The sequence below is a fragment of the Acinonyx jubatus genome, chromosome B2 (assembly GCF_027475565.1).
Source record: "Acinonyx jubatus isolate Ajub_Pintada_27869175 chromosome B2, VMU_Ajub_asm_v1.0, whole genome shotgun sequence".
NCBI lineage: Eukaryota > Metazoa > Chordata > Mammalia > Carnivora > Felidae > Acinonyx > Acinonyx jubatus.
The window spans coordinates 116843308-116867759 of record NC_069385.1 but is presented as its reverse complement, the minus strand read 5'-3'; the positions used below and the strand labels follow the sequence as shown (position 1 = coordinate 116867759).

General features: G+C 42.3%; 1 protein-coding gene and 1 non-coding gene across 3 annotated transcripts in view; one reads left to right on the top strand and one right to left on the bottom strand.

The window, feature by feature from the left end:
• The window catches only part of ILRUN (inflammation and lipid regulator with UBA-like and NBR1-like domains), a 95225-nt gene that overhangs the window by 4042 nt on the left and 66731 nt on the right, over nucleotides 1-24452 (bottom strand). For both annotated transcript variants that reach the window (XM_027057951.2, XM_027057950.2), the window contains one exon: nucleotides 15669-15997. In XM_027057951.2, the coding sequence (XP_026913752.1) occupies nucleotides 15669-15997 (329 nt within the window). The remainder of the gene's footprint in view (nucleotides 1-15668; nucleotides 15998-24452) is intronic.
• LOC113598936 (U6 spliceosomal RNA) lies at nucleotides 20759-20868 on the top strand. Its single transcript, XR_003419703.2, has one exon. It is a non-coding gene; the product is annotated as a U6 spliceosomal RNA (small nuclear RNA).

Here is a 24452-nt window from a genome sequence, read left to right as displayed (position 1 = left end):
TGGAAAAGGCTTCATTTCATGTCTCATTTTCCCCTCATGTTAAGAATGAGACACTAAGATATGCTAACACCAAAAGCAACTGCATGACCTTGCTGGAGAATGACCTGTGCCTCCCTCCACCTTCCCACCCTCCTCCTGGAGCGTGCTCCCTGGAAAGACCAGTCGATGCCAAGACCTAGGAGGGCAAAAGTTAACTGGTGACAGCCTCACTAGGGTCCTACTCCTCAAAGTGGCCTAGAAGCAGCAGGGCCGTTGGACCAAAGGGACCAAATGGGTACCAAGAGCAGGTGCCTCTGCCATAACCATGACAAATGACCAGAGGGTATTTCCTAATGCTTGACAACTATGTTAAGAATCCTGAATCTAGACAAAATTCGGGGTGAGAAGGCATAAAAGTGATGAATATCAAATTTTCTATTAGCTTGATGGGATGTGGGCAGTCAGAATTTGGTTGTCTTTTTAAAAAAATGACATTAAAAAAAAACATTTTTAAAAATTTTGAGAGATAGTGCATGAGCAGGGCAGGGGCAGAGAGAGAGAATCCGGAGCAGGCTCCATGCCGTCAGTGCAGAGCCTGACGTGAGGCTTGAACTCACAAAACGTGAGATCATGACCTGAGCCGAAATCAGGAGTTGGATGCTTAACTGACTGTGCCACCCAGGCACCTCCCACCCCCAAATAACACATTTCTTTGTGGAGGGAAAACAGTGCTTGGTTGCAGGGTGGCCAGTGATTTAGAATCCTTTTCAGTGTGACTTTGTTTTGTTCGCTTCCACCTCCTTAGCCCAACAGGTCCCCAGTAAACTCTTGGGGACTTAGTAGCTAAAAGAGGACAGGTATTTCCCAGACTACTGCCTGAGGTGTCAGATACCCCTAAGTCACAAGACTACTGGCTCTTCCAAAACCAATTTTTAAAACAGTTGCTTAGGCCTGGGCTCTCTGGAGGTGGTTAGGCTAGAGATGTAAGACCCTCCCTGTTTCCACCACAGTGGGGTGCAGGTCATGCAGAACTGGGAGAAGGGGATCTGGGTTCTACTCCCAGCTTTGCACCACCTCACCAACTGACCTTGAGTAAGGTCCCTTCCCCTCACAGGATCTCATCAGGTTCCTCTCTAAATCTTCCCAGAATTTAAAGTTCTAGGAGTCAACGCAGTACCTGACTTAGGAGGCTGAAAAACAGGACTCCATGAAAGAATGGAAAGAATGCCCTTTGGTCATGCTTAGGCCAGAGGTCAAAGCTGCCAAGAATAGGGAACATGAGATTAAAGTTTCTATAGTGTTCTCAGTGGAAGGTACTAAAATTGCTTCTGCTTTTTTCCCCTCACCCACATAAAGCCTCAAAAGACCAGAAGTGTGTGTCTAGCTGCTTGGTGGCTGGCATCACTGAACCAAAAATCCTGACAAGGTGATTTGGAGGCAGGCAGGCCAACACGGATTGAGCATCAATCCCATGCCAGGTGCTGCTGTGGCACTGTAGCATATTCTCTGTAGTTCTCACAAAGATCCACTAAGACGAGCCAGACTCAGAGAGGTAACTGAATCAAGGTCACAGAACTGGTAAGAGCAGTGGTGTTGAAAATGGCCACATGTCGGGGCACCTGGGATGCTCAGTCGGTCAACTTCAGCTCCGGTCATGATCTCACAGTTTGTGAGATCTAGCCCTGCACTGGGCTATGTGCTAACAGCTAGCAGCCTGAAGCCTGCTGTGTCTCCCTCTCTCTTTGCCCCTCCGCTACTCATGTTCTGTCTCTCTCTCTCAAAATAAACATTTTTTGTTTTTTAAAAAAAAAGGTGTTTAAAATGGCCACATGTCTGCCACCCCTCAAGCCAACCACACCTCCAGCAGGCAAGCTGACGCTGTAACTATCTCAGCGGCCATGGTACCACCTGATTAACAAGGAAGGGTGGGTTGGGGGAGCGAAGGGCTCTCAGACTCCATTCTACAGGGCCTGGTTGGAGGTCACACACACCAGATGTAGAAAGTATGGAAGCTTAAAACAAGCTGTGCTCAGTACTTTCCAGCATTTATTCATCTGGAACAACCCAAGGAAAGCAATAAAGCCCTAGATCCCCATAAGATGTAGAACTAATACAATGCTCAAAGGTCTCTGTGCAGGAAAAAATGCACAGAGAAATGAAAACCTGAAAAACGAACAGCATTTGTTGTCTATGAAGTATTTTTCCCTAAATGTAACTGTCTTCCAGACCAAAGCTCCACCCACTTCACATGGGCCTTTCTAAAGCAGGTACTACTAGCCTTGTGACTTGTGTAGAGTGCTTTAGGGAAAGGAGTTCGTGCCTTTGCCAAGAACTGCAGCACATTCCCATTTTACAGGTAAATAAATGGGTCCTGTAAAAGACATAAAGGCAGGGAGAGGGACAAAGACATAATGGGCATCTTCAGAGTTCCACCTGAGTGTCCTGAGTGACATCCGGTGTTGTGTGTAACTAGCTTAGATCATTAACTTGTTGACCTTCTACCTAATAGCTGAGGTTCCATGCCTTTTGGGGGAAAAAATGCTATCTAATTCCCTTTCACCCAGAGAATGGCATATTGGAAGTTGTTGATGTTTTAATTGGTGCAGAAAGGTGGCTTGAGGAACAAACTCTATTCTCACTTACCCCACACCCTGCCAAATTAACTACCATCCCTTCAAGGAAGGGAGAGGAAGCCAACTCTATTTCAAAACGATTTTATCATCTAGACTCCCCACATGCAGGATTATAGGTGTCACAAATGGATCACAGAACACAGGCAATGCAATACCAGTCGTGGAGGAAAAGCCTGGCAGAGATTCCAAGAACAGCGTGTCCAGGGCGCCCTATGGCAGGAGGCCAAGCAGGAAGTGCCTTTCCTAACAGTGGGATGGAGGTATATTCGAAACGGGAGGCCCATCCACATTTCAGGTTGCACTGGAGTTCCAGGACCCAGTGTAACAGGTCCTGGTGGCTAATGTCTCCTACCCCAGCCTAAAAGCAGGGGTTGGCAACAGAGATAATGTTCATTCTCCTCTGGGGCCTAGCAACTCTTCAACCTCTAACCATTGGAAAAGCAAATGCCAAATATTTTAACTAACTTGGCATCAACGGACACCTCTCCTAGAACAGTTGTGCCTCTACGAATAAGGAAAACAGGGATAGGCGCATCAGATGGTAATTACCAGAGAGCCCTGAATTGAATGGACTAAGAGAAAAGTGAGGCTATCGGCATGACAGCAAAACTCAGAGGAGTCTGATGCAGAAGGCTACCCTTCTCTCTCACCACATAGGGACTAGCAGCAAGGCTGGATTTATCTAACAGAAGCTATGAATAATCAAATCTGAAGAGAAGTCCTGCATCTGACTCCAGGTCTAAAGGCCAGCTCCCCAGGGCCCACCTAATTTGCACAGTCCTCAACGCTTCCAAAGGCTACGTCTGCTAGGGGACAAGAAAGTGGTTCTGGCAAAGGAGAGACGGCCTTGAGGTCCATAAGGACTGAGGTGTTGCCTGTGTGCTTCAGCCGTCCTTAGGCTTTTCACCGAACAGCTGCAGTACCTATGAGCCCTGGGACCTAAGTTCTACTTGGCTACAGGCCAGGCAAGCCCTCTCAAAGCACAGAAGTGCCACCCCGCCAGCTAAGACAGAGGTGCCTCTCTGCTGGGGTCGGGAAGAAGACCTTGGCCTCAAGCCAGCCGAACCATCACAGTAGCTGGGCTAGGTCTGGAACTGCACTTCCACGATGCAAAAACAATGGAGAGCCATTATTTGGCTAATTTTCTAACATATTTTAACATATTTGTAAAAGACAACATTTACAGACATGAAACAGAGGCTCAGTCCCATTCACCACAATCTCCTAAAAAGATCCAGTACTTGTGATCTTGTTTTCAAGCAAACCTAAAAGTACTATCTCTCTGATTTGTTTTTCACAATAGTTTATCAGCAGAGTCACTCTTAGCCAGCAATCTGGTTATCACTGATCCTATGTGGGTGTGCACCTGCAAAAGTTCTCCTAAAATTAGAGAGAAATCAGAGTAACTTTTCCAAAAAAGAGTACTAAAAGTTGTCACTGAGGGAAAACATTAACTGTATGTCAGAGTACCAGAAAGACAGGATACTGGTACTGTTTCAGCTAGAATATTTTTTAAGAGTTTCTTCATCAATTTTCAACAGTATAGTAAGTGCAGGGATATGAGAGCAAGATGCCCTTGAAGAGGGTAGAAACTGTTTCTGCCAATTCGTTATGCCTTACATATGGCAAAACTCAAGTATCAGTAAAACGAATGAGTGAAAGAACGGTGAACCACTCTGCACTGCCGAGCCATCTGTTTCTTAACACTCTGGGGAGGTGGGGGGGGGGCGGATAAAGGGAGCTGAAATGTCTAATGAAACAAGGATGTCTTATAAGGGCTTTCTGGGTTACGCTTTTACTGTTTGAAAGCTAGTTGTTTAGATAAAGCACCACAACTTGGAGACTTGCACTTCCTGTCTTTATTTTGCTTCTTTAAATTTGTGATTTAAATAAATGAAAACGTTCACACAGGTTGATAAAAAGACAGGACGTATGCTGCAAGGCTGTGAAATAACATGCTCTCCCAGAGTATACTGATGACAGCATCAGATACCACCACGAGGGCCCTCCTCCTCCTCCTCCTCATTTCCTGGGCCAAACCTGGTCAGCGCTGTGTCTACCTAGTGTTCCTCTTGTATCACTAAGTACACTGAATGCAAACATAGAAGAATACAGGGTTTAGTACTAAGTTCTGTCCTGATCTTGCATTGTAATCATGGTGTGGTAAGGTCCTGTGCACAGGGCTGCTTCGCTGGTAAGGGCCAGAGACTGACCAAGCCCTGATTAAACCTGTTAGTCTCTTCATTAATTAGAAATAAAATAAAGTTGGGGTGCATCTGGCTCTTGCCATTTCGGCTCAGGTCATGATCTCAGGATTGTGAGGTAGAGCTCCACGTTGGGCTCTGTGCTAAGCATGGAACTTGCTTGAGATTCTCTCTCTGCCTCTCTCTCAAATAAGTAAATAAATAATAAGCAAACAAACATTAAAAGAAATAGTCTCTACTGGAGTAATAGGAAGGGCAATGAGGACTCTCAAGAGTATTCAAACAAGGACCCTTCCCTCAATGGCTGCCAATAGCTTAATGAGTCTTCCTAGTGGTACAGGAGTGCCAAGTTAGCAGGACAAGAACTTCTGCAGAAGCTTTAACACTGGTGTTCAAGCCACTTTCGTGGGACAGTCCTCAAAATTTCAAAGACACATTTGATGGACTGGCTGAGCACGAGTAGGAGAATCAGCCAAAGAAAAGCAAATAAACCAGGGCATGGCTCAGTCAGTTAAGTGTCCAACTCTTGATTTCAGCTCAGGTCATGATCCCAGGTTCGTGAGACTGAGCCCCAAGTTGGGCTCCACCTCAGTGTGCAGCCTGCTTGGGATTCTCGCTCTCAGATTCTCTCTCTCCCTCTCCCTCTGCCCCTCCCTACCTGTACTCTTTCTCTCTCAAATAAACAAACTTTAAAAAGAAAAGAAACCTATTTTTATGCACGAGGGCTGATCATGGGGCAGGCTCAGTTCATAGTCTTCTCACTGTGCCAAAACTGCTGCAAAGCTTGATTCAGTTGTAAGTGTGACAAATTTATTTTTTAAAAAAGCCCTGTAAAACCATTTTTATACTTACCTCTGTGGCACAGTTTTTCTGCTGCTCTTAACTGACTTTTAGAGCCATGCTGGGGACCTCCTCATCTATCCATCCGTCCTCCCTCTACCCATTCATCCAATCCTTCATCATGCAGCCCTCATTCTTCCTCCCTTCATCATCCATCTCTCTGCCCTCCTTCCATTCTTCCTCCCATCCATCTAAAGCTCTCCATGGCCAAAGGCAACTCCCAGAGCCTTCACCTACTTCATGGCAAATGAAGAAAATCACCATAAAGAATAAAACTCAAACATAATTGTGAATGAAAACATATTATTTAAAGTTCTACAGGGGATGAAGGATACTGGCTGGGTTTGATCTCCCCTTTCAGTAAAGACTTCAGAAAAAGTTATTTGCAGCTTGGAATTCTAGCTCCCAAATCCCAAGTAATAGCAAGGGTGTTAAAATCCAGGTGGTAAGCTGGTGGACAGAGCTCTCTCATGGCCATCTCCTAGAGTAGAGGAGATTCCTAAAAAGGAAGAAAGAACTGATAAGGGTCTCACTGGGGAGGATACCCAAAAGGAGAGAAGCTTATCCAAGTTCCTAGCCCTGTCATCACTCGGGCTGGCTGCACTGTCGGGGTCCTGCTAAGCACTGGGTGAGGCTGTTGGTCCCATTTCCTCTCAGAATTCCCATCCAAGCTCCTGTGACCTTTTGTCAATTAGCCTTCCCTTTCTCCCATCTCTCTTACAATTAGTTCACAGCATCACCCCCTGTCCCGCAATGTCTGGCTGATTGAGGAAGGAGAATAAATGGTCTCTCCTTGGTCTCATTCAGCTATATTTGCTTTCATCTTTTCATAACAGAGTATTGCTATTACTATGCTTCCTTTCACATTAAACATTGACTCTCCTTTGCTTGGCTTTCAAAGGTCTTCCTCCAAAATTGGCCCCACCTTCTTTAAGCACACCTTACTCCACAGCCAGGCTGGCCAGTGTCCCATGAACACACCCTGCCTGTGGATGCCTCTGGGCCTTCCTGCATGTGGTTCCTCTTCCCTCCAATTCAGTTTGAGCCTATCATCTACCAAGGGATCACTTTCCTGGCTACTCTAAACCTCCCTGCTTTCTCCTTCCTCCAAGTACATTTGTACAGTTACTCAAAAGTCAACTGGAACTCAATACACTCTTTACTGGCTGTTCTTTCCTATGAGCTAGTCACATGTATGTAATCAGACAGTAAATTCTTTGAAGCTAAAGATTAGCACCTAGAAGGCCTCACTTATTAACTACATCATATCAAAACTATCTCTGTGGAAAGCAAACAGTTTTAATTGGCTATTGGGTAATGAAATCACAGCAAAAAGCCCAAGACCCTCAAGCCACAGCTTTGTAAGAGGTCTTGCTTTCAGTTGAGCTCTAAGGAAGCACACATTTTCCCCGAGGCCCAATAGCTCTTCACCTCACATTCAACACCTGTCCTGCTAGAACACAGCTACAGCGGACTTAACTGAGAACAAGACATTCAAAACTTAAGCATCTATACCAGGAGACAGAGTCTCACACTTGTGAATTTCACTAGTCCTACCTTGAGAACTTCCATCAGAAACGAAAATGCTAAACTCAGAATATAGGAAAGAAAATGCACCCTTACAACCAAAATAAAATATTCTGGCAATCCTGGGAACACTGGCTGTGTTTCAGCTACAAGACTGCCCGGCATCAGACCAGTCTAAAACAATGCTCAGAGCCCCAAAGCAAATAAATTGGAGTTGAACGGCTTTGAAGCTGTTGAGGTACAAAAGGGAGAGTTCTTGGAGATACTTTTTATTCTCAGTCGGATAGTAATGTTACAAACAACAAAAGACATTTTCTAAGGCTCATGGTGTTTGCTTAATTTATTTTTAAAACGCACACATGACCCATGCCAACGCAAACACCAGCAAGGCTGGGAGGACTTTCCTGGCTCCTCTGGGTTTTCAAAAGAGAATCATGGTAATATCATTAAACCAGAGTTTCCTGACAATCCCCTTCTGGTACAGAATGTACTAAACGGCCAGCCAACAAGGACAGGTTCCTCTGTTCTGCATTGCTTCCTCCCTGGTCACAAATTCTTTGGGAGCTCCTAAAGATGAATGAGGAAGTCTCTACAACCTGACACTAAGGGTATAAACTACCTTCAGAGAGGGGCGCCTGGGTGGCTCAGTTGGTAAAGCGTCCAACTTTGGCTCAGGTCATGATCTCATGGTTTGTGGGTTCAAGCCCCACATCGGGCTCTGTGCTGACAGCTCAGAGCCTGAAGCCTGCTTCAGATTCTATGTCTCCCCCTCTCTCTGCCTCTTCCCTGCTCATACTTTGACTCTCTTTCTCTCTCTCTCTCTCAAAAATAAACATTAAAAAAAAAAAAAAAACTACCTTCAGAGAACCAACAGACTTTGCTTCTGCCAGCAAACCTCATCACAGTATGGTCTAGAAGAACATTAGACTCAAACTGGGTCCCTGGGTTCCAGCCCATGGCCTACCCCCAATTTTCTATATGAATGTCAGCAAGTCACTTACAACTTCTTCATTATTTTGTCAAATGAAGAGTGTAACTACAGAAGTCACAAGACTGTTATGAATTAAGAATATGCGCAATAAATGTGTTTTGGATAACACAAAGTTTGTTTACATGTTACACGGACAGTATTGGGCCCAGTTCAGTCTGTGAACCTCTTCTCTATCTATACCAGTGGTTCACAAGTAGGGCGATTTTGTCATCTCTCTGTCCAGAGGACAGATGACAATGCCTGGAGATATTTTTGGTTGTGAAACTTGGGGGTGGGGAGGTACTACTGGCATGTACTGGGCCAAGGTCAGGAATGCTGCTAGACATCTTACAATGCATTAGACATCCCCCATTCCCTACTTATCTTCAAGACTTCTCTGGTCTAAAATTTCAATGGTCTTACTACTTTGATGAGAAACCCTGCTCTACACTCATCACTTAGTGGACTGCAGCCAGTCTCAGAGGATTAGAGATATAATCTATATGTCACAATTGCCAAATTTGTATCTTCACCCAGACCTCTCTACTAAACTCTAGATGCAACTCAGATATACAACAGCCCACCTGACATCTCCATTTGGATATCTAAAGAAATTGCCAATGTGCCAAAAATGGAACTCCTGACCTCTCCCCACCTCTACCACAGTCTTTTCCTTCTCCATTGATGGCAATTCCATCCCTTTAGTGGCTCAGACCAAAAACCCTGGTTTTTTACTCTTTACTTCTTTTACTTTTTACATCTTTACTCCATTCTCTCTTACATCCACTTTCCAAAGCAGGGGTTTTATTTATCACCTCTCTGCTCAAAGCCCTTTAATGGCTTCCTTTGTCCCTCAGAGCACAAAGCCCAAAGCTTTACAGAAGGGTCCATAAAGCCCTCCATGATCTGGTTTACATCCTCTGATTTCACCTTTCTTTACTCTCCTCCTTCACTCTGTTCTTTAAACAAACAAGGTAAACTTCTACTTCAGGGTTTGTACTGACTGTCTCTTTGCCTAAAATATTCTTTCTCTAGATAGTTTTTGCAGAAATAGAATCTGCCTTTAAAGGGAATAAGATAGCCCCTAAGTATGTTCTAGGTCTAAAACACTAAACATGTTCAAAGAGAGATTTTAAATTTGTTCCAGAAAAGTAAAATTTCAGAGACTGTATCTTTTGGCCTCTTGAGGCCTCAAGAGGTATAGGTATTGCTGTTACAAGAGTGACTTAATGGAAATTTCAATGTCAACAAAAATCTAAACCCAACTAACTATGGAGGTTCTAGGCAATCTTTTCCCTTGGGAAGCTAAAGAGAAAGGCTGGTTTCTGTAGTTTGTGAGGGGAGGCGGTTTAGTAGTAGAGAAGTCATGTAATAGTCAATAATTGGCTTGATCCTCATTTGAAAGGCAGCAATATGTTATAGAAAGCATTCTCTCCCTAGCTCACAGCTGTTAGCTCGGCTAATCATATGTACTGGAACACTATTTGTGATTGGGAATCAATGCAGTACACTGTTAAGAAAGCAGGCTCAGGAGTAAAAAACAATTGCTTTTGTTCATATCCTAGTTTTACCATTTCCTAGCTGCCTGACCCTTGGGCAAGTCATGGAACCTGTGTACCTCAAGTCTCAGCAACTGTAAAGTAAGGGAAATAGCAGTGCCTGCACCATGGTACTGTTGCGTGCACCAAATGAAATAATCCATATCAAACACTGAGCCTGCTGCCTCTGAGGAACAAATACTGGGGGGAAGAGAGGTGACTGGTGTTTCTGTAATAAGCTTTGTAGAACTACTTGGCTCCTTAAACTATGTACACACTGATAGTTTTCACAATAAAAATTAAATTTAAAAAGTTCTCAGTGCAGTGCCTGGCACATAATAAGTACTCAATAAATGGTAGTTTCATAGCTCTAATTACTGCATTCTGATCAGCCTCTGCCTGGCTGTTGTGTGCCTTTGTTACCTGTCCCTTGCCAGAGGAAAACACAAGCTGGAAAAAATATTAAGTGACCCAAGTTTTCCTTCTAGCTTCGCTTTGAACCATCTTTAAACCTTTCATGAAAGGGTCTGTGAGAACGAAAATTCAAGTTTCATGGCAGTGGGAAGGTTACACTGCCTGCTGTCACCTCACACAACCAAGTAGCACAGCTGTGGACACCACCTACCTGCCTTCCAGTCAAATCCAGTGCCCTCTGAACTGGGCCAATGTTGAACCCAATTCCATTATGTCACCCCAAACCCATCCCTTATTATTATGCGAAACCAATTAGCTACTTCAAAGTAGACAGTAAGATCCATCTGCCATTATATCCTCAGGCCTACAGAGCAAAAGATTTGCTTTTCCCAAACCTCCCCCAGTAACCTCTAGTATGATTTCTGAACTCTCACCTAAACAGAGAGAAAATAATTCCTCTATGCCTTCGTCAACACAGAAAGCAGCAGGTTAGGAGAGAGTTGACTTCTGATGTAATAAAAGCAGACTGACTCCTGCTCTAGCTCCAGATCCAAAACGTACAAACGGGTGGCAGTCAGACAGAGATAGGAAGAGAAGCAGGTGGGAGTGTGGGCAGGCAGGGCAGATGGCACTACGGCAGTGGCTGACGCTGGAGGAGCACGATGAACCTCCCCACAAAGATAATAACAAGTTTCTCCTTCTGAACCAGCATTTGGCGGAAGTAATAACAGTGCCTCAGACTGTAATCCAGTTTAAAGGAGGAGTATATGACATATACCAGCTCCAAAGATTTTTTTTTTTAAAGTAAGAGCAAACACAAAATAAAATCCATAGGCCATGTAACAAAATAAATGAATTTGGGATTCTTTTCAGTTCCCCCAGTGTAAATTATTACCCTTTTGTTTTCTTTTTTAGAGAAAGGAAGTGAAGCATTTGGCCTTCCTCAAGAACAGCAGCCTCTTGGTTTTTGACAGCCACATTCTTATTCCCATCTGTCCTGAATCAGATTGTTTGGCTGGTGTCTTTTTTCCCTCTGTAAGGCGTTCTTAGAAAACATTTAGACATTAAAAAAATTACTGGCAAATAAGAAAACAAAGCATCTAATTTTAACAGGACTTATCTTTTCCTTCTGGACTTCTAGAATTTTTTTTTTTTTTTTTTTTTAACTATTCTCACACTGTCCAAACAGAAGCTATCCTGGCCTCTAGAGAGGAGTCAGAGAGCTAGAATTCATGGTGAGACTGGCCTGGAGTCAAGAGAGTGAGTACCTATCCTACTGCGACTCTGTCCTCAGAGGCTCTTGAGCTAATCACATAGAAAGGTTCATTAAAATAGCCCTACTCTTCACCAATACTTGATCTGACTGTTCATATGGCACAGGTCAACCATAACTGAGCTGACAACGAGGCCAGCCAATTTCTAACAAAAGCGAGGAGTCAGATTTATGAATCTTTTGTAGGTCAGCATATGCTTACTTTCCTGACTCCCTCTGACAGCTCTCATGCAGGGAGGGGCCAGGCCCTCTGGATTGTGGGATGGAGCTAGAGCAGGCATTCCCACCCAGAGTTTCCCCCGAGACACGGAGTACTGAGTCCAGAGAGCTTATGGCTATTCAAGTGCAGCTGGGGAAGGGTTCCAGAGATGCCTAGTTTCTGGCACTGACATACGTGCCATTATGTTGACATATCCATGCAGCCCTCATGGAGCAGGTGCATGAAGCAATCTTTTTATTTTATCCTACCAACCTTAGCAAGTTAAACTGTAACTATGGAAGCAGCAGGGAATTATATCTGCCTACTACGGGCTTCTAGAGCATCATGTTCTTTCTCAGCCTTAATGGCAGGCAGGGAATTTCTTTAGAATAAGTCAAATCTATTGCCAACTCTGATCCCGGACACCAAGGCATAAGGTATTCCTCCTATCCATCCAATGAAGACAACACCCTGGGGTGAACTGAAAACACATGTCCCAACTCTAGAGCCCCAAGGGTCTCTTTCATCCTTTCCATTCATTTATAAATAAAAGGGTGCTAATTATTATAAACACCACAAGGTTTATGTACCCCAAGAGTTATAAGAATAGTTCTTATTTTTATCAACCAGGAAAAGAAGTCACTACTTTAAAGATTCAACAAACAAGGGAACTCTCCAAACAGGCAATCTTCAGTTTACATTAGAGCCACTTATCTTATTTCAACTCTGCTTTCTTTTTACTCCTTCATGATATTGATCATCAGTTCAGTAAATGCTTTCACTCAACATAGCCTCCAGCCCAAAAGGAGGATCTAGGGAGAGCCCAGGTTCACCTACTAATAATGAGTTTTAGTAATGTGGCACCTTGGATTTGAATCCCAGCTCTGCCTCTCAATAGCTATGTAATATTGGGCAAGTAACCAGGTCCCTTTGAGCTTTTGTTTTCTTGTCAAAAAATGAGATGATACGTGTAAAGTACTTGGCAACACATCTGGCACATATGAACAGCTAAAAAGTAATTCTGGCATATAACTGATCTCATCACTGTGTCAAGTACACCCTTCAAGTATACCTTCGAACATACTTGAGCATGCCTGCCTTTAAAAATAAATAAATCTAGGGGTGTCTTGGTGGCTCAGCAGGTTAAGTGTCTGACTTCAGTTCAGGTCATGATCTCGTGGTTCACGAGTTCTAGCCCCACATGGAGATCTGTGCTGAAAGCTCAGAGCCTGGAGCCTGCTTTGACTCTGTCTCCCTCTCTCTCTGCTCCTCCCCATTCGTGCTTGCGCGCGCTCCCTCTCTCTCTCTCAAAAATAAAAACATTAAAATAGTTTTTTAAATTTTATAATAAATAAATCTATATTCTCAAGCCAAACATGAATGTTTAGAATTATGAATAAGCTCTGCTTTAAGATATCCATTTAAGTACAGTCCCAAATCTTTTCAAAGTCATTTATAATTATTTCATCCACTGCTCCTCAAATGAAAGCACTGCAAATGACTGAACCCTTCTCTCGTTGTCCATCATCCACATCTCCTAACCACACGTCTTACTCATTCTGCCCTCAGCACTTAAACTGTACCTCCACTCTCTTTCCTGTCTATCCTTCCAAATCTATCCTTTGAAAACCCTTTTCCATCAACCCAATCTCTTCTTCCTCTCTGCCCTAACTCTAACCCACAGTCATACACACAAATTACAAAACACACTTTGACTGTTGTTCTCAGTCCATACTTCATCTTGACTGAACTGTTCTCTAATTGCTGTGTACATGTTTCATCTCCCCTACTGTACTGTAAGCTACTAGTTGGAAGGAGTAACTTCATTTATTCAAGTCTCCTACTGAACAACGTACACTGATCTAAACAGTACACAGATGTGTTAATAAATATTTACTGATGACTGTTTATACCACTACCCTTGTTCCTAAGAAGTCTTAAGAGGTGGAGCTGACTCAACTTTAGCCACAAATGCTTTTAGAGAACTTGCCAGATGTTCACCTAAGTGCATTCTGAATAAGATTCTGCTTAAATTAAGAAACAAGGGAGGCTCCAATTTCTCTTTGGCACCTAAGTGCCATATTCTCAATGTATTATAGCCAACAGTCTCCTTGAATATCATCTCCAATGAGAACCTTTTCTCTGAGGTTCTTGCAAATACTACTTCTAAATGATCCTACAGAGTTCATGACAAAAAGAAAAAATACAAAATTAGGTAACATACCATGAATTCATCAACCTCAGGAAATCTCAATAGCGTCACCTAGCCCAGCCCCTCCAAAAAAAAAAAAAAAAAAAAAAAAAAAAAAGTAACATGGTAGGACCTCAATTAAGGCTTGTAGGTAATCCATTCTGACCCCCCCCAGTCAATCTCTCCCCAGCTCCCACACCCCAGGCCAGGGTAATGATCACAGAATTGGCCAAAAGGCATCAGTCCCTAAAGGGGCTCCCTACAGGAGCTGCAAGCAACTGACAGGTTCACAACTTATGAAGATTAGTGCAGTGCCCTGGCCAAGAACACCAGCCCTCTCCTAAGACCACAGTGACTACTGAGCCAGGCAGCTCACAGTTGGGTGAGGGGGCTTCCATTATATAAAGTACTTGAACAACTGGTGTTGCCTCCTCCAACTCTCATCTTCCTATTAAACTCAATTGCAAGTTCCAGTTCTAACAGGGTAAGCTTCCCTAGGGCTTGGCTCACTTAAGCACCTTGAGCAGTCATACTCTGGATGATTAAATTTAAGGAAGAAATAGGAGCTTGGAAGAAAACCTTTTATTATAGTGTTTTGACATGAAGTCTTTCCTCAAATACAGGCAATTTTCTGTCTTGCCAATTAACTTCTCTTACAGCCTGTACAACTACCATGATTCCGCAGAATCTTTTAGAACCATCTAAACAACCAAAAAAATCAATCCTTTGTTACATCAGTACTGAATGAAGTCTCTTACTAGACTGTGTGGGGGAAAAAGAATTCACATCTCTAGGTTTCTTTTTAATTTGTCTCTTGATCTGGACCATATATAAAGCATTAGCCAGAAAAATACCATTCTTACAACAGACAAGCAATTTGTCTCTCAAATAAATATCAATTTTATTTTAAAAACTTGAGGGTAAATGCCAACATGAAGCAAGGGCAGACTTACCAGTTATATGATCATATAGGTGGGATGCTGGGCCTATTACACAGCATTATTAATCAGAGAAGAATGCACAGGAATGCTCACAGGCCCTGCCATACCAAACACCTCCAACAGTGAGCTCTTAGCATCAGGGCTTTATTCAGCCAACCAAAACCAACAACCAAGAACCATCATCACCTTAGCAGAGTGTGGAAGACACGGGTTAATCAGCTAGCATGGAGAGAAACAGACCAAGAAATCAAACACCCAGAAAAGTGTCTCAGAACAATCAGAATATTTAACATCATGGTGAACTTAACAATCAATTCTCTCACTGCCCCACACATAAAAAGTCAAAATATCACTTGGACCACTCTTGGTTGTGGGTGAGGAGGTAGAATGGGCCATAACAGACTGAAAATACATCGATAAGAAGACATACAAACGAGGTAAATGAAGAGAAAGCCAACTACAATATTTAGGATAAATAATTTAGTTTGTCTTTTTTCCTTGGAAAAAACAAAAGCCCCACCCAAAACAAAAAACAAACAAACAAAACAACAAAAAACAAAAAAACCCTAAAACCCCCAAAACAACAAAGTAGGAGGAAATTCCAAAGGTATGTTGTCGTTCTAGGTTTAGCCTACATTTATACCAGAAGGACGGCTGGTGATATTTTGACTTTCTTTTTTTTTTTAACGCTAAAGGTAAAAAAAAGTGTGTTCTTACAACACCCAAACCAGAGCAGAGAGACAGTAGTAAATTACAAATGTGGATAAAGTAACATCCACAGGACATGAAGATGGGGGGGGGGGGGAGGGGAGAAGGGGTAGGTTTTTGTATTCTTGCTGTTGGCAGGAAAGCTAAGCAGTCTTAAAGAACATTCTAGGCTTCTAGGTTTGCCATGAAGGGGTATCACAAATCCCAAGGCCCACCACCTACCCCTTCTCCTCTTCTCCGAGGGCACCTACCTTACTGTAAGTCACTACTGATAAGTTGTTTGCGTGACTGCTGGGGGACAGATTTACAGAGTTCTGTGAGAGTCTATTCTCATCTTGCTCGGTTTGGTCAGGAGCAGGAGCCCATGTGTTTTTGCTGATCGAGTCGAACTCGGAACCCCCAGGGTCTTTTAAGTTGTTTTCATCTGATTGTCGGTTCTTTTGGGGAGAGGCAAACGGGTTGAAGTTTCCTTCTACCTTGCGATGCGGCTGTGTGTTGAACTCCGTTTCAAAAGATGACAGCTGCTGCGTTACTCCTAAAAGTCCACCCACCTCCACACTGAGAATCACCCAGATGACATCTGAAACAAAAAGGCAACTCACATCAATGACAGGCACACCCTCAAGGCCCACAGCAGCCACCACCAAAAACCCCAACCATCACCCAAAGCATAAAGAGCTAATTTTAAAAGCTTGCTGACAAAGTAGCGCAGTGCATTTGCACTGCGTGATTTTCTACATTTTTGGTAATGTCAAGTTCAAACTCCAGTACACATTCAGTAGAGGTCTATCATAAGACCCATGAAACTATTTGTGAAAAGGTTACCAGCTGATTCTGATGCACAGCCACATTTGGAAATCACTGCTCCAGAGAACAATCATCTTTAGGTAGAAACCCAAAAGCTATTTTCCCAGAATTATAATCTCTTTGTGGTTGTTGCTTTATTTTGAATGTATATAACTTAGAAAACTCAGGGCAGGCATAATTCTTGAGCCAAAAAATGCTTATAATTACTATAATAAGCAACCTATCAACTGTCCCCTCCCTACCTCTAGCAATTTAGAGTGACTACATATTGTCTGAACTAGGACAACTGAGAATAAAGGGGGAAGCTATTAATAATGACACCAGGACATAAGTGTAAACCAGCACTAACCCTGACTATTAAGACAAATATCACCTAGGGTGTTTTTTCTCCTAACAACCTATGTGATCAAAGGATACCAAAAATTTAGTCTGTCCCAGACTTTCTAAAATAATCCAATTCAACACCAACTTTGCCTTTGTTATAATAGAGGGACACCCCACCATCTACATTGAAACCATAAGAGATTTGTTTTAGAAGATGCACCACAGGACTTTTGGTCATAATTCAGTTATTTCCTCAACTGCCAAAGCTAAGTGTTCAAATAGAAGAATAAAGAAAGAGGCTGTTTCCTTTGATGTTTGGCACCTCAATTTAGAGAACAGTGACATCAACTTTCCTGCTGGAAGGCTTTTAAAAAGCAAGCTGCAGGGGCGCCTGGGTGGCGCAGTCGGTTAAGCGTCCGACTTCAGCCAGGTCACGATCTCGCGGTCCGTGAGTTCGAGCCCCGCGTCGGGCTCTGGGCTGATGGCTCAGAGCCTGGAGCCTGTTTCCGATTCTGTGTCTCCCTCTCTCTCTGCCCCTCCCCCGTTCATGCTCTGTCTCTCTCTGTCCCAAAAATAAATAAGCGTTGAAAAAAAAAATTAAAAAAAAAAAAAAAAAAGCAAGCTGCAGGAAGGCCAAGAAGTGGGAACCCAGCTGAAAAAAAATATGAAAATCTGTCCAAGGCTCTTAAATAACTGCTGAATGATTGATAAGAAAAGGCTAATAAAATTCATCGGTTACCTAAACAGAAATACAGGTAATATTAAGCCTAGGGGGGAAAAAAACACTAAAAAGTATAGTGAGGAGATTGAGGAAAACCCTCTTGGGCTGTGCTTATTCTCAGTTTTCAATTTGGGTTCTGTATCTGAGGACGGCCATAAATACTCAATTTGTGTTCAGTGGTTTGGGAGCTCTATTAAAAACTTGGTTGCAAGCGAACAGCTAGGAGCCAGAACCCTAGTAAGTGGAGATGCAGTGACACCTGCTGTTCATTTCTGGAACTAGCAATTCTTTGCAGCCACTAGCTGTGCTAGCATGTTAGGAATGGGGATCCATTCCAGACACTTTTCATTAAGGCAAAGGTGAATCCTCATGTAAACTAGTAGCATAAAAGTTCAACCTGTTAATTAACATTGTAAGCCAGGATATTCAGCATGCCACTTCACTCAGAAATCTGGGACAGTGCCAGGAATAGTGGGTCAGAGAACTTTCATTCGTCAATCTCATAAACGAACATGATGTATGGCCTTAAAGAACAATTCAATGGCAGGCACCTGAGGGAGATTCATTCCATGCTTTCCTCTCCTAGCTTTCTAACCAAAGGCAACATTTCTTCACTCTATTGTTTGTTTTCCCTAAACAGATATGCCCTGTCTTACAGCATATTAATTCTTACTTCTTCTCTTTCACCCCTCTGTTTTCCAAAATCCTTTTGTAAGTACATAATGTTTTACATACTCAGCTACAGGTCATGTGCTTCCTTCACTTTGCTTATGGGAAAGGATAGTCTTCTGAAGACTGTTATCAGTATATGAGGCCAATGACATTTTCCTCCCTGGCTTTAAGAGCTAAAGCTTCTTTCATATAACTCATAGAGCCATGTCACATGTAAGCCACTGCACTCTCTTCACCTTGGCTATTCTCCTGTACTGTTCACAGGCTAAATACAGTAGCTGTAAAGAGAAGGTCATTTAAGAAACCATTGGTTTATAAACGCGAACAATGAACACTCCAGTTCTGATCTTCTAAATATATGTCTTCTACATGGTTCAATCTCAGCCATGTAGGTACTACCACTAGCCTTCGCATTTCAGAATGTGTCCATTCCAATCATGGTGTGTGTGTGTGTGAGTGTGTGTTAAACAAATAAAAACAGTGACAGAAATGGACCCAATAAGCTTGTTTCAGAGAGGCTGACCATTTCCAGTTCTTGCCAGATGCCTTAATTACTGAGATAAGAACTGCCAGCCACGTTATTTTATTACTTGTGATGATAAAATCATAGCTGTAAGAAATCTTAGGGGTCATCTAATGGAACAGCTGCACTTTCTTGATAAAGGATCTGAGGTCTGGAGGTAGAAGTGATGGGCCCAAGATCAGATTTCAAGTTAAAAGCCAACTTACATGGTGACTGAGAACGCTCAACTCAGAGTAACTGGTATAGCTCATATTTATTTTTCCTCAACAGGAACTTGAGAACCCAAGAATCCAGGGAACTAAAGCTATAGTTAAGTCAGTCTTATTTCCCAGGCCAAAGTATCTTTACCCACAAACATATATGATCTTTGGCACCAATAATAAGAACGGGCCAACATTCTAGGATGTCCTAGAAAAGTAGCCAATAAAGTAGAACCAAGTGCCAAGCCTACACATTCAGGGCTTAAGAGCAAATGGAGAAACTGATTTTAGAACGTGTTGCCTTAAGGTGGTTTTCAAAAAGCACCTGGACCAGGACTTTGGAACTAGATGGTACTGTAAATATTGCTTCATTCAATTCGTCCCTTTTACATATAAAACCTTCAGCAAGTATATAACTTTAATAAGTATAAACTTCCTTTTGTAGAAATGTATGATAAATTACTGAAGAGAGAACATGAACTTTTTATTTCTTAAGTTTAGATTAGAAATGCAGAATAAAAGGGAAATATTTTACTTGAAGCCCAACTCCATAATCTTAATGAACCATGGTGATATACAAAGACATCTCAGATTATGGTGGATATGTTAAAAACATATCTAAAAGCTAGCATCACAGATCAAATCACATTATAATAAACATAAATAAACATCTACAATTTGTCCACCAAAATAGAATTGCTACAAATCAGTACAATATTTAAACTGGTAAATTTGTTTCTTGTGGGGATATGGGTTATAAGACAGGCACAGCATGGGTACATGTGTACTGGGGATGAACAGTGAAATGGTGGGAGCAAGGCTCCTCATTGTTGAAGAAGGATATTATAGATGAGCAAGAAAAGAAAACATTCTAAAATGAACTCTGTGGTACTAAATTAAAGTCCAAGACATCAATATAAACTCATGTTTATCTTGATATATATGCAGATGAAGAAACACAGAAACAATGATAGATATGTCGATATTCAGAGATTAGTATGTATACACATGCTACCCAGCTCTGCCTGCTGAGAAGGCCTAGAAGTAATGACAGCCCAGCAGCATTAAACATACCCAGTGGCCAGTGGTTTCTGAACTCCATTCTCCAATAAAAAGAACAAGGGGTCCTCAGAAAAATGGCTGATTCTGGGCTAAGTCACGGAAAATATAAAATGAGCCTGGACTATATTTGTAGTATCAGAAAGTAAGGAAGTGTTCAAAAAAAAAAACCAAAAGGATAAGAGTATGTCAAAGGGATGCATGAGTCACCTAAAAGACCTCCCTCTGGCCAAAGCTGGAATAATTCGGGCAACAAGATAAATAACATAGTACTGGATTATAACTCAAAGTATAAAAAAAAATACACATGAGTCCTTAGTGATATAAACAAATGATTAAATAAATTGATGAGAAGAGTCAAATTTCTTTACATAAGAACTCTAAATAAGGGGTCCTTGGCTCACTTACAACTCTTGATCTCAGCTCCAACTCTTGATCTCAGTTCAGGTCTTGATCTGAGGATCGTGAGTTCAAGCCCTGCGTTGGGCTCTGTGCTAGGTGAGAAGCCTTCTTAAAGAACTCCAAATAATACACGCAGATACTCCTCCTTCGAAGAGATGGAGTTTAATTCCATATATCTCCCAACCCATTTTGAGTATGGACTAGACTCAGTGATTTGCTTCCAAAGAACAGAGTAGGGAATGAAAAAAACAATAACTTCTACAACAGATAAACTGGCAACCAAACAATTTAATCAAGTGACCAATTTTAATCACTAGTGGTGTTATGGAAACATCAGGTGCCCCCTGGGAGGGCACTTCACCTCTGCAGCATTGTTCCCCAAACCTGTAACATCAGTCTAAATTGAGGAAAACATCATAAAGGCTCAACTGGGGGACATTATAAAAAGTAATTGCCAGTATTCCTCTAAACTATCATGGGTCATGAAAAATATGGAAAAGACTGACAAACTGTCAGGGATCAGAGGAGACTGAAAGACAAGACAACTACATGTAATGTGGTATCCTAGGACGGATTCTGGAGGTCATGAGTGGAAAAACTGGTAAAAACTAAAGTCTGTTTACTTTAATATATGCACTGCTCACTTTGGCAGTGCATATATTAAAACTGGAACGATACAGAGAAGATTAATGTGGCCGCTGTGCAAAGATGACATGAGAATTCGTGAAGTGTTCCACATTTTTTTTCAAAAATCTAAATAAAGTCTGGAATTTAGTTAATAGTAATGTGCCAATGTTGAGGTCTTCCTTCTAACGAGTCGTCCATTCAACTAGACACACGAGTTCACTCTTCCATGCAGTGTGATGTCTCTCTTCTTCTGTGCAACCCCTTCTCAGTACACCAGTAAGGGCCAGTTAACAGTCTTCGAACGAACAGCAACAACTATACAAATAAGCCATCATCTGGATGTGCATGTTGGGCTGAAGCTGCCCAACGACATCCAGAGCTTGCTTCTGTGACAGAAGTCACTTACAGAAAGCAATAATCTGCCACATCAATATGTCCCACTTGGTCTGGACATCCCCAGGGAAAAGGCCAGGAGACTTGAGAAAGCACAACTTTTACATATTAAGTTTACAAAGACACCTCAAAATGGTTCAAACTGTGTCTAGGACTGAAATCTTGTAGGCTTCTGACGCCTAGAGCAAATGCCTTAGACTTGTCCCCAGGAGTCGTGAAACAATGCCACAACACCAGGAGACACAGCCTGGCTTTAGTCAGTGTGTACATCGAAGACTACCATGGAGGTCATATCTAGGTTTGGACGTCGTGAATTCAAATCCTAAAGCTCAATGCACCTTAAAGTGCAAGAGGAACATCACATTTCCCCTGAGGATTAAGAAACAACTTGGATCTGGAGAAGTAAAGAGGCTCTAATCGAACAGCTGGGCTAAAGCTATGGGTTCATATTTCATCTCTGTAGGAGGGCTGGATATGTACTGCCCAGCTTCCATGACAGAGGCTTGAAAGGAGAGAGTTTGAGCACTGGTAGTCTATGGACCGAAACTTGCTAGACAGTAAGCAATTCAAAGGTCAGTGTTATGAGCAAGTCTCAACATACTTGTGTCTGTCTCTAGGAACTACCAAGGCAGCAGTGTTTGTGTACCACTGTGAAAAAGAGGCACTTCCAGTTGTCCTTGTCTCAACTTCCCAGTCTCAACTTCCGATCTACATTTCCACCTTATTTACTCCACACAGAGCCTTGCTCCCATGACACGTGCCCATATACTTTTGCTATGTTTACCAACACACCACCTATCACAGCATCTAAGGGGGAAGAAGGCTGAGCAGGCTCCAGTTCATCAGCTGCTCAGAGTGACTGCTGAAGGATAGCCTCTACTCAAACCCTGTTCCCTACCCATCCTCATTCCCCACCCCATCTTGCCACAAAAGCATTAGAACCTTGTACCTTGGTTTCAGTATTATTCTTCGGAATTTCCTTTTAAAATGCAAATGCCCCTCCAAGGAATATATTAAACTACCTTAATATATTAAGGTCATTATCAAATCAACAACATTATCAAATCAACCAATAGGCACAAGTTCAAAAAGGGGAGAGGAAAGGGCCTAAGAAAGAGCAGCGAAAGCCTGGATGAGATGAGATGAGATGAGATGAGAAGGGTTCTTGGGGCCCTGTATAACAGGGAGAGGGGCTTGGAAAGAAAAGCTGAAACGGCAACAAAGAAACTATTCCTACTTCACAATTTTCCCGAATCATGCCCTATTTACCAATTATGAGCTCCACCTTAATTTAGGGGTGCGGTGGGAGACTACAGTGATCATTTAATTACTTAACTACTTGCTTCAGTCATAGGAAACAAAAATCTATACTTCCCAAATCCAGTAAATCAATGCCATGGAACTGAAAGAGTAAAAATATATCTGAGATAAAAGATGGAAATCAGCTCAGAATGAAAAATGAAAAAAAAATAACCCTACCATGAACTGGGCTTGAAGTACAGACACTTACTTATAGATAGAGGCAGGTGCAAAGTTAACAGGAGACATTATTTCTCCCAAGGTCAGGCAGCCCCTATAAAATGCTGTTAACAACCCTCCGAGTGACTATTGCTTTCTTACCAATGATGCCCCCAGACCCATTCTGTTATAGCATCTATTACTGAGGATACCCAAATGTTAAACTGCCCCTGCCTCAAGATAGCATTCAAACCCTAATTAATCCCCCCTTCTAATCCTGCCTCAGAAATAGCTGCCAATCCCAAATTGATCCCCATTTCCCTTAGAGCTTTCTCAGAATCCTTCAGCAAGAACCCAAACCTTACAAAGGCTGCTTCCCTCCTCCCTCTTGTTGTGTGGCATTCCAGAGTTCCCCTGAAATGCCTGCCCTCACCATATTAGCATCAATAAATCTGGTTGTGTCAGATACAGCCTTGTTTCAGGTGACCTTTGAAACCAGAAGCCTTCATCTCTTCCCCCTCTTGGCTTCAACTTATAGACGCAGAGACTCCAGCCCTTCCTATTTCCCTTCTGGTACAGACAGCCCTCCCCTGAAGTGGGCCCAGCTGGCCCAGCCACCAGCTGACATTATAGGCAAGAGGAATGCATTCATTCAATGGTAAGACGGTGAGAAAAAAGACAGAAGGAACAGCCTCAAGAATGAAGAAAACACAGGGACACCTGGGTGGCTCAGTCAGCTGAGCACCCATCAGGTCATGATCTCGTGGTCGGTTCGTGAGTTCAAGTCCCACATCGGGCTTGCTGCTGTCAGCACGGAGCCCACTTTGGAGCCCACTTCGGATCCTCTGTCTGCCTCTCACTCTGCCCCCCCACCACTTGTGCTCTCTCAAACATAAATAAACATTAAAAAAAAAGAATAGGGGCGTTCGCTTTCAAATGTCCCCTCTCTGTAAAGAGAGCTTTCCTATTATTCTTACTTTCTTATCTTATTAACAAAACAAAAAATAAAAAAAGAACAAAGAAAACACAGAAGTAGAAGCCTAGTCACAAATGTTTCAAGGACAGTCATCAACTGGGTCCAGTGCAACTAATAATTCAAGTAAGTTGCGAAGTGAGAACAAAGCATGGAATATAGCATCATGCAGGTCACTGGTGTTTTGGAAAGAGGAGTTTCAGTGGTGCGGACAGAACCCTGATGGAAAGAATTCAAGAGTCTAGAAATCAGGAGGTGGAGACAGCCATTACTGATACAAAATTTTCCAAGGAATTTTTCTATGAAGGAGAGCAGTGAAATGGGGAAGAAACTGGAGGAGGAAAATAATAGCATTGTATGTAACAGCAAGAATTTTTTAAAAACTTGAATGTCCATCAATAGTGACTGGCTGTAAAAATGATGACATTCTACCAGAGGGGATACTCCACAGTCATAAAAAGAAATGAGGATTTCTAGAGTGATCTCTGGAATATATTATTAAGTGGGGGAGAAAAAAGTAAGATGCAGATCAGTATCTTTAGTTATGATACTTTTGTGTAAGAAAAGGGTCAAATTTCTATGTGTTGGCTAGTATTTGCAAAACAACACTGAACAGATAAACCATAAATAAATAAAAATGAGTATCTTAGGGGGAGGAAGGGACTGGCTGAAGGAGGCAGTAATGGGAAACTTCTCTAAATATTCCTAAATTGTGACTTAGAAATAGTAGAAATGTCTTAGATAATGAAGAAAAAAAACCCAGCCAAACAACAACAACAAAAAGAAAACAAAACCAAACAACCTAGGTCAAAGGGAAACACAGTAAGGACTGGAGATCAATTCTGTAGGATGGTGATTGGCATAGGATAGGTGCAC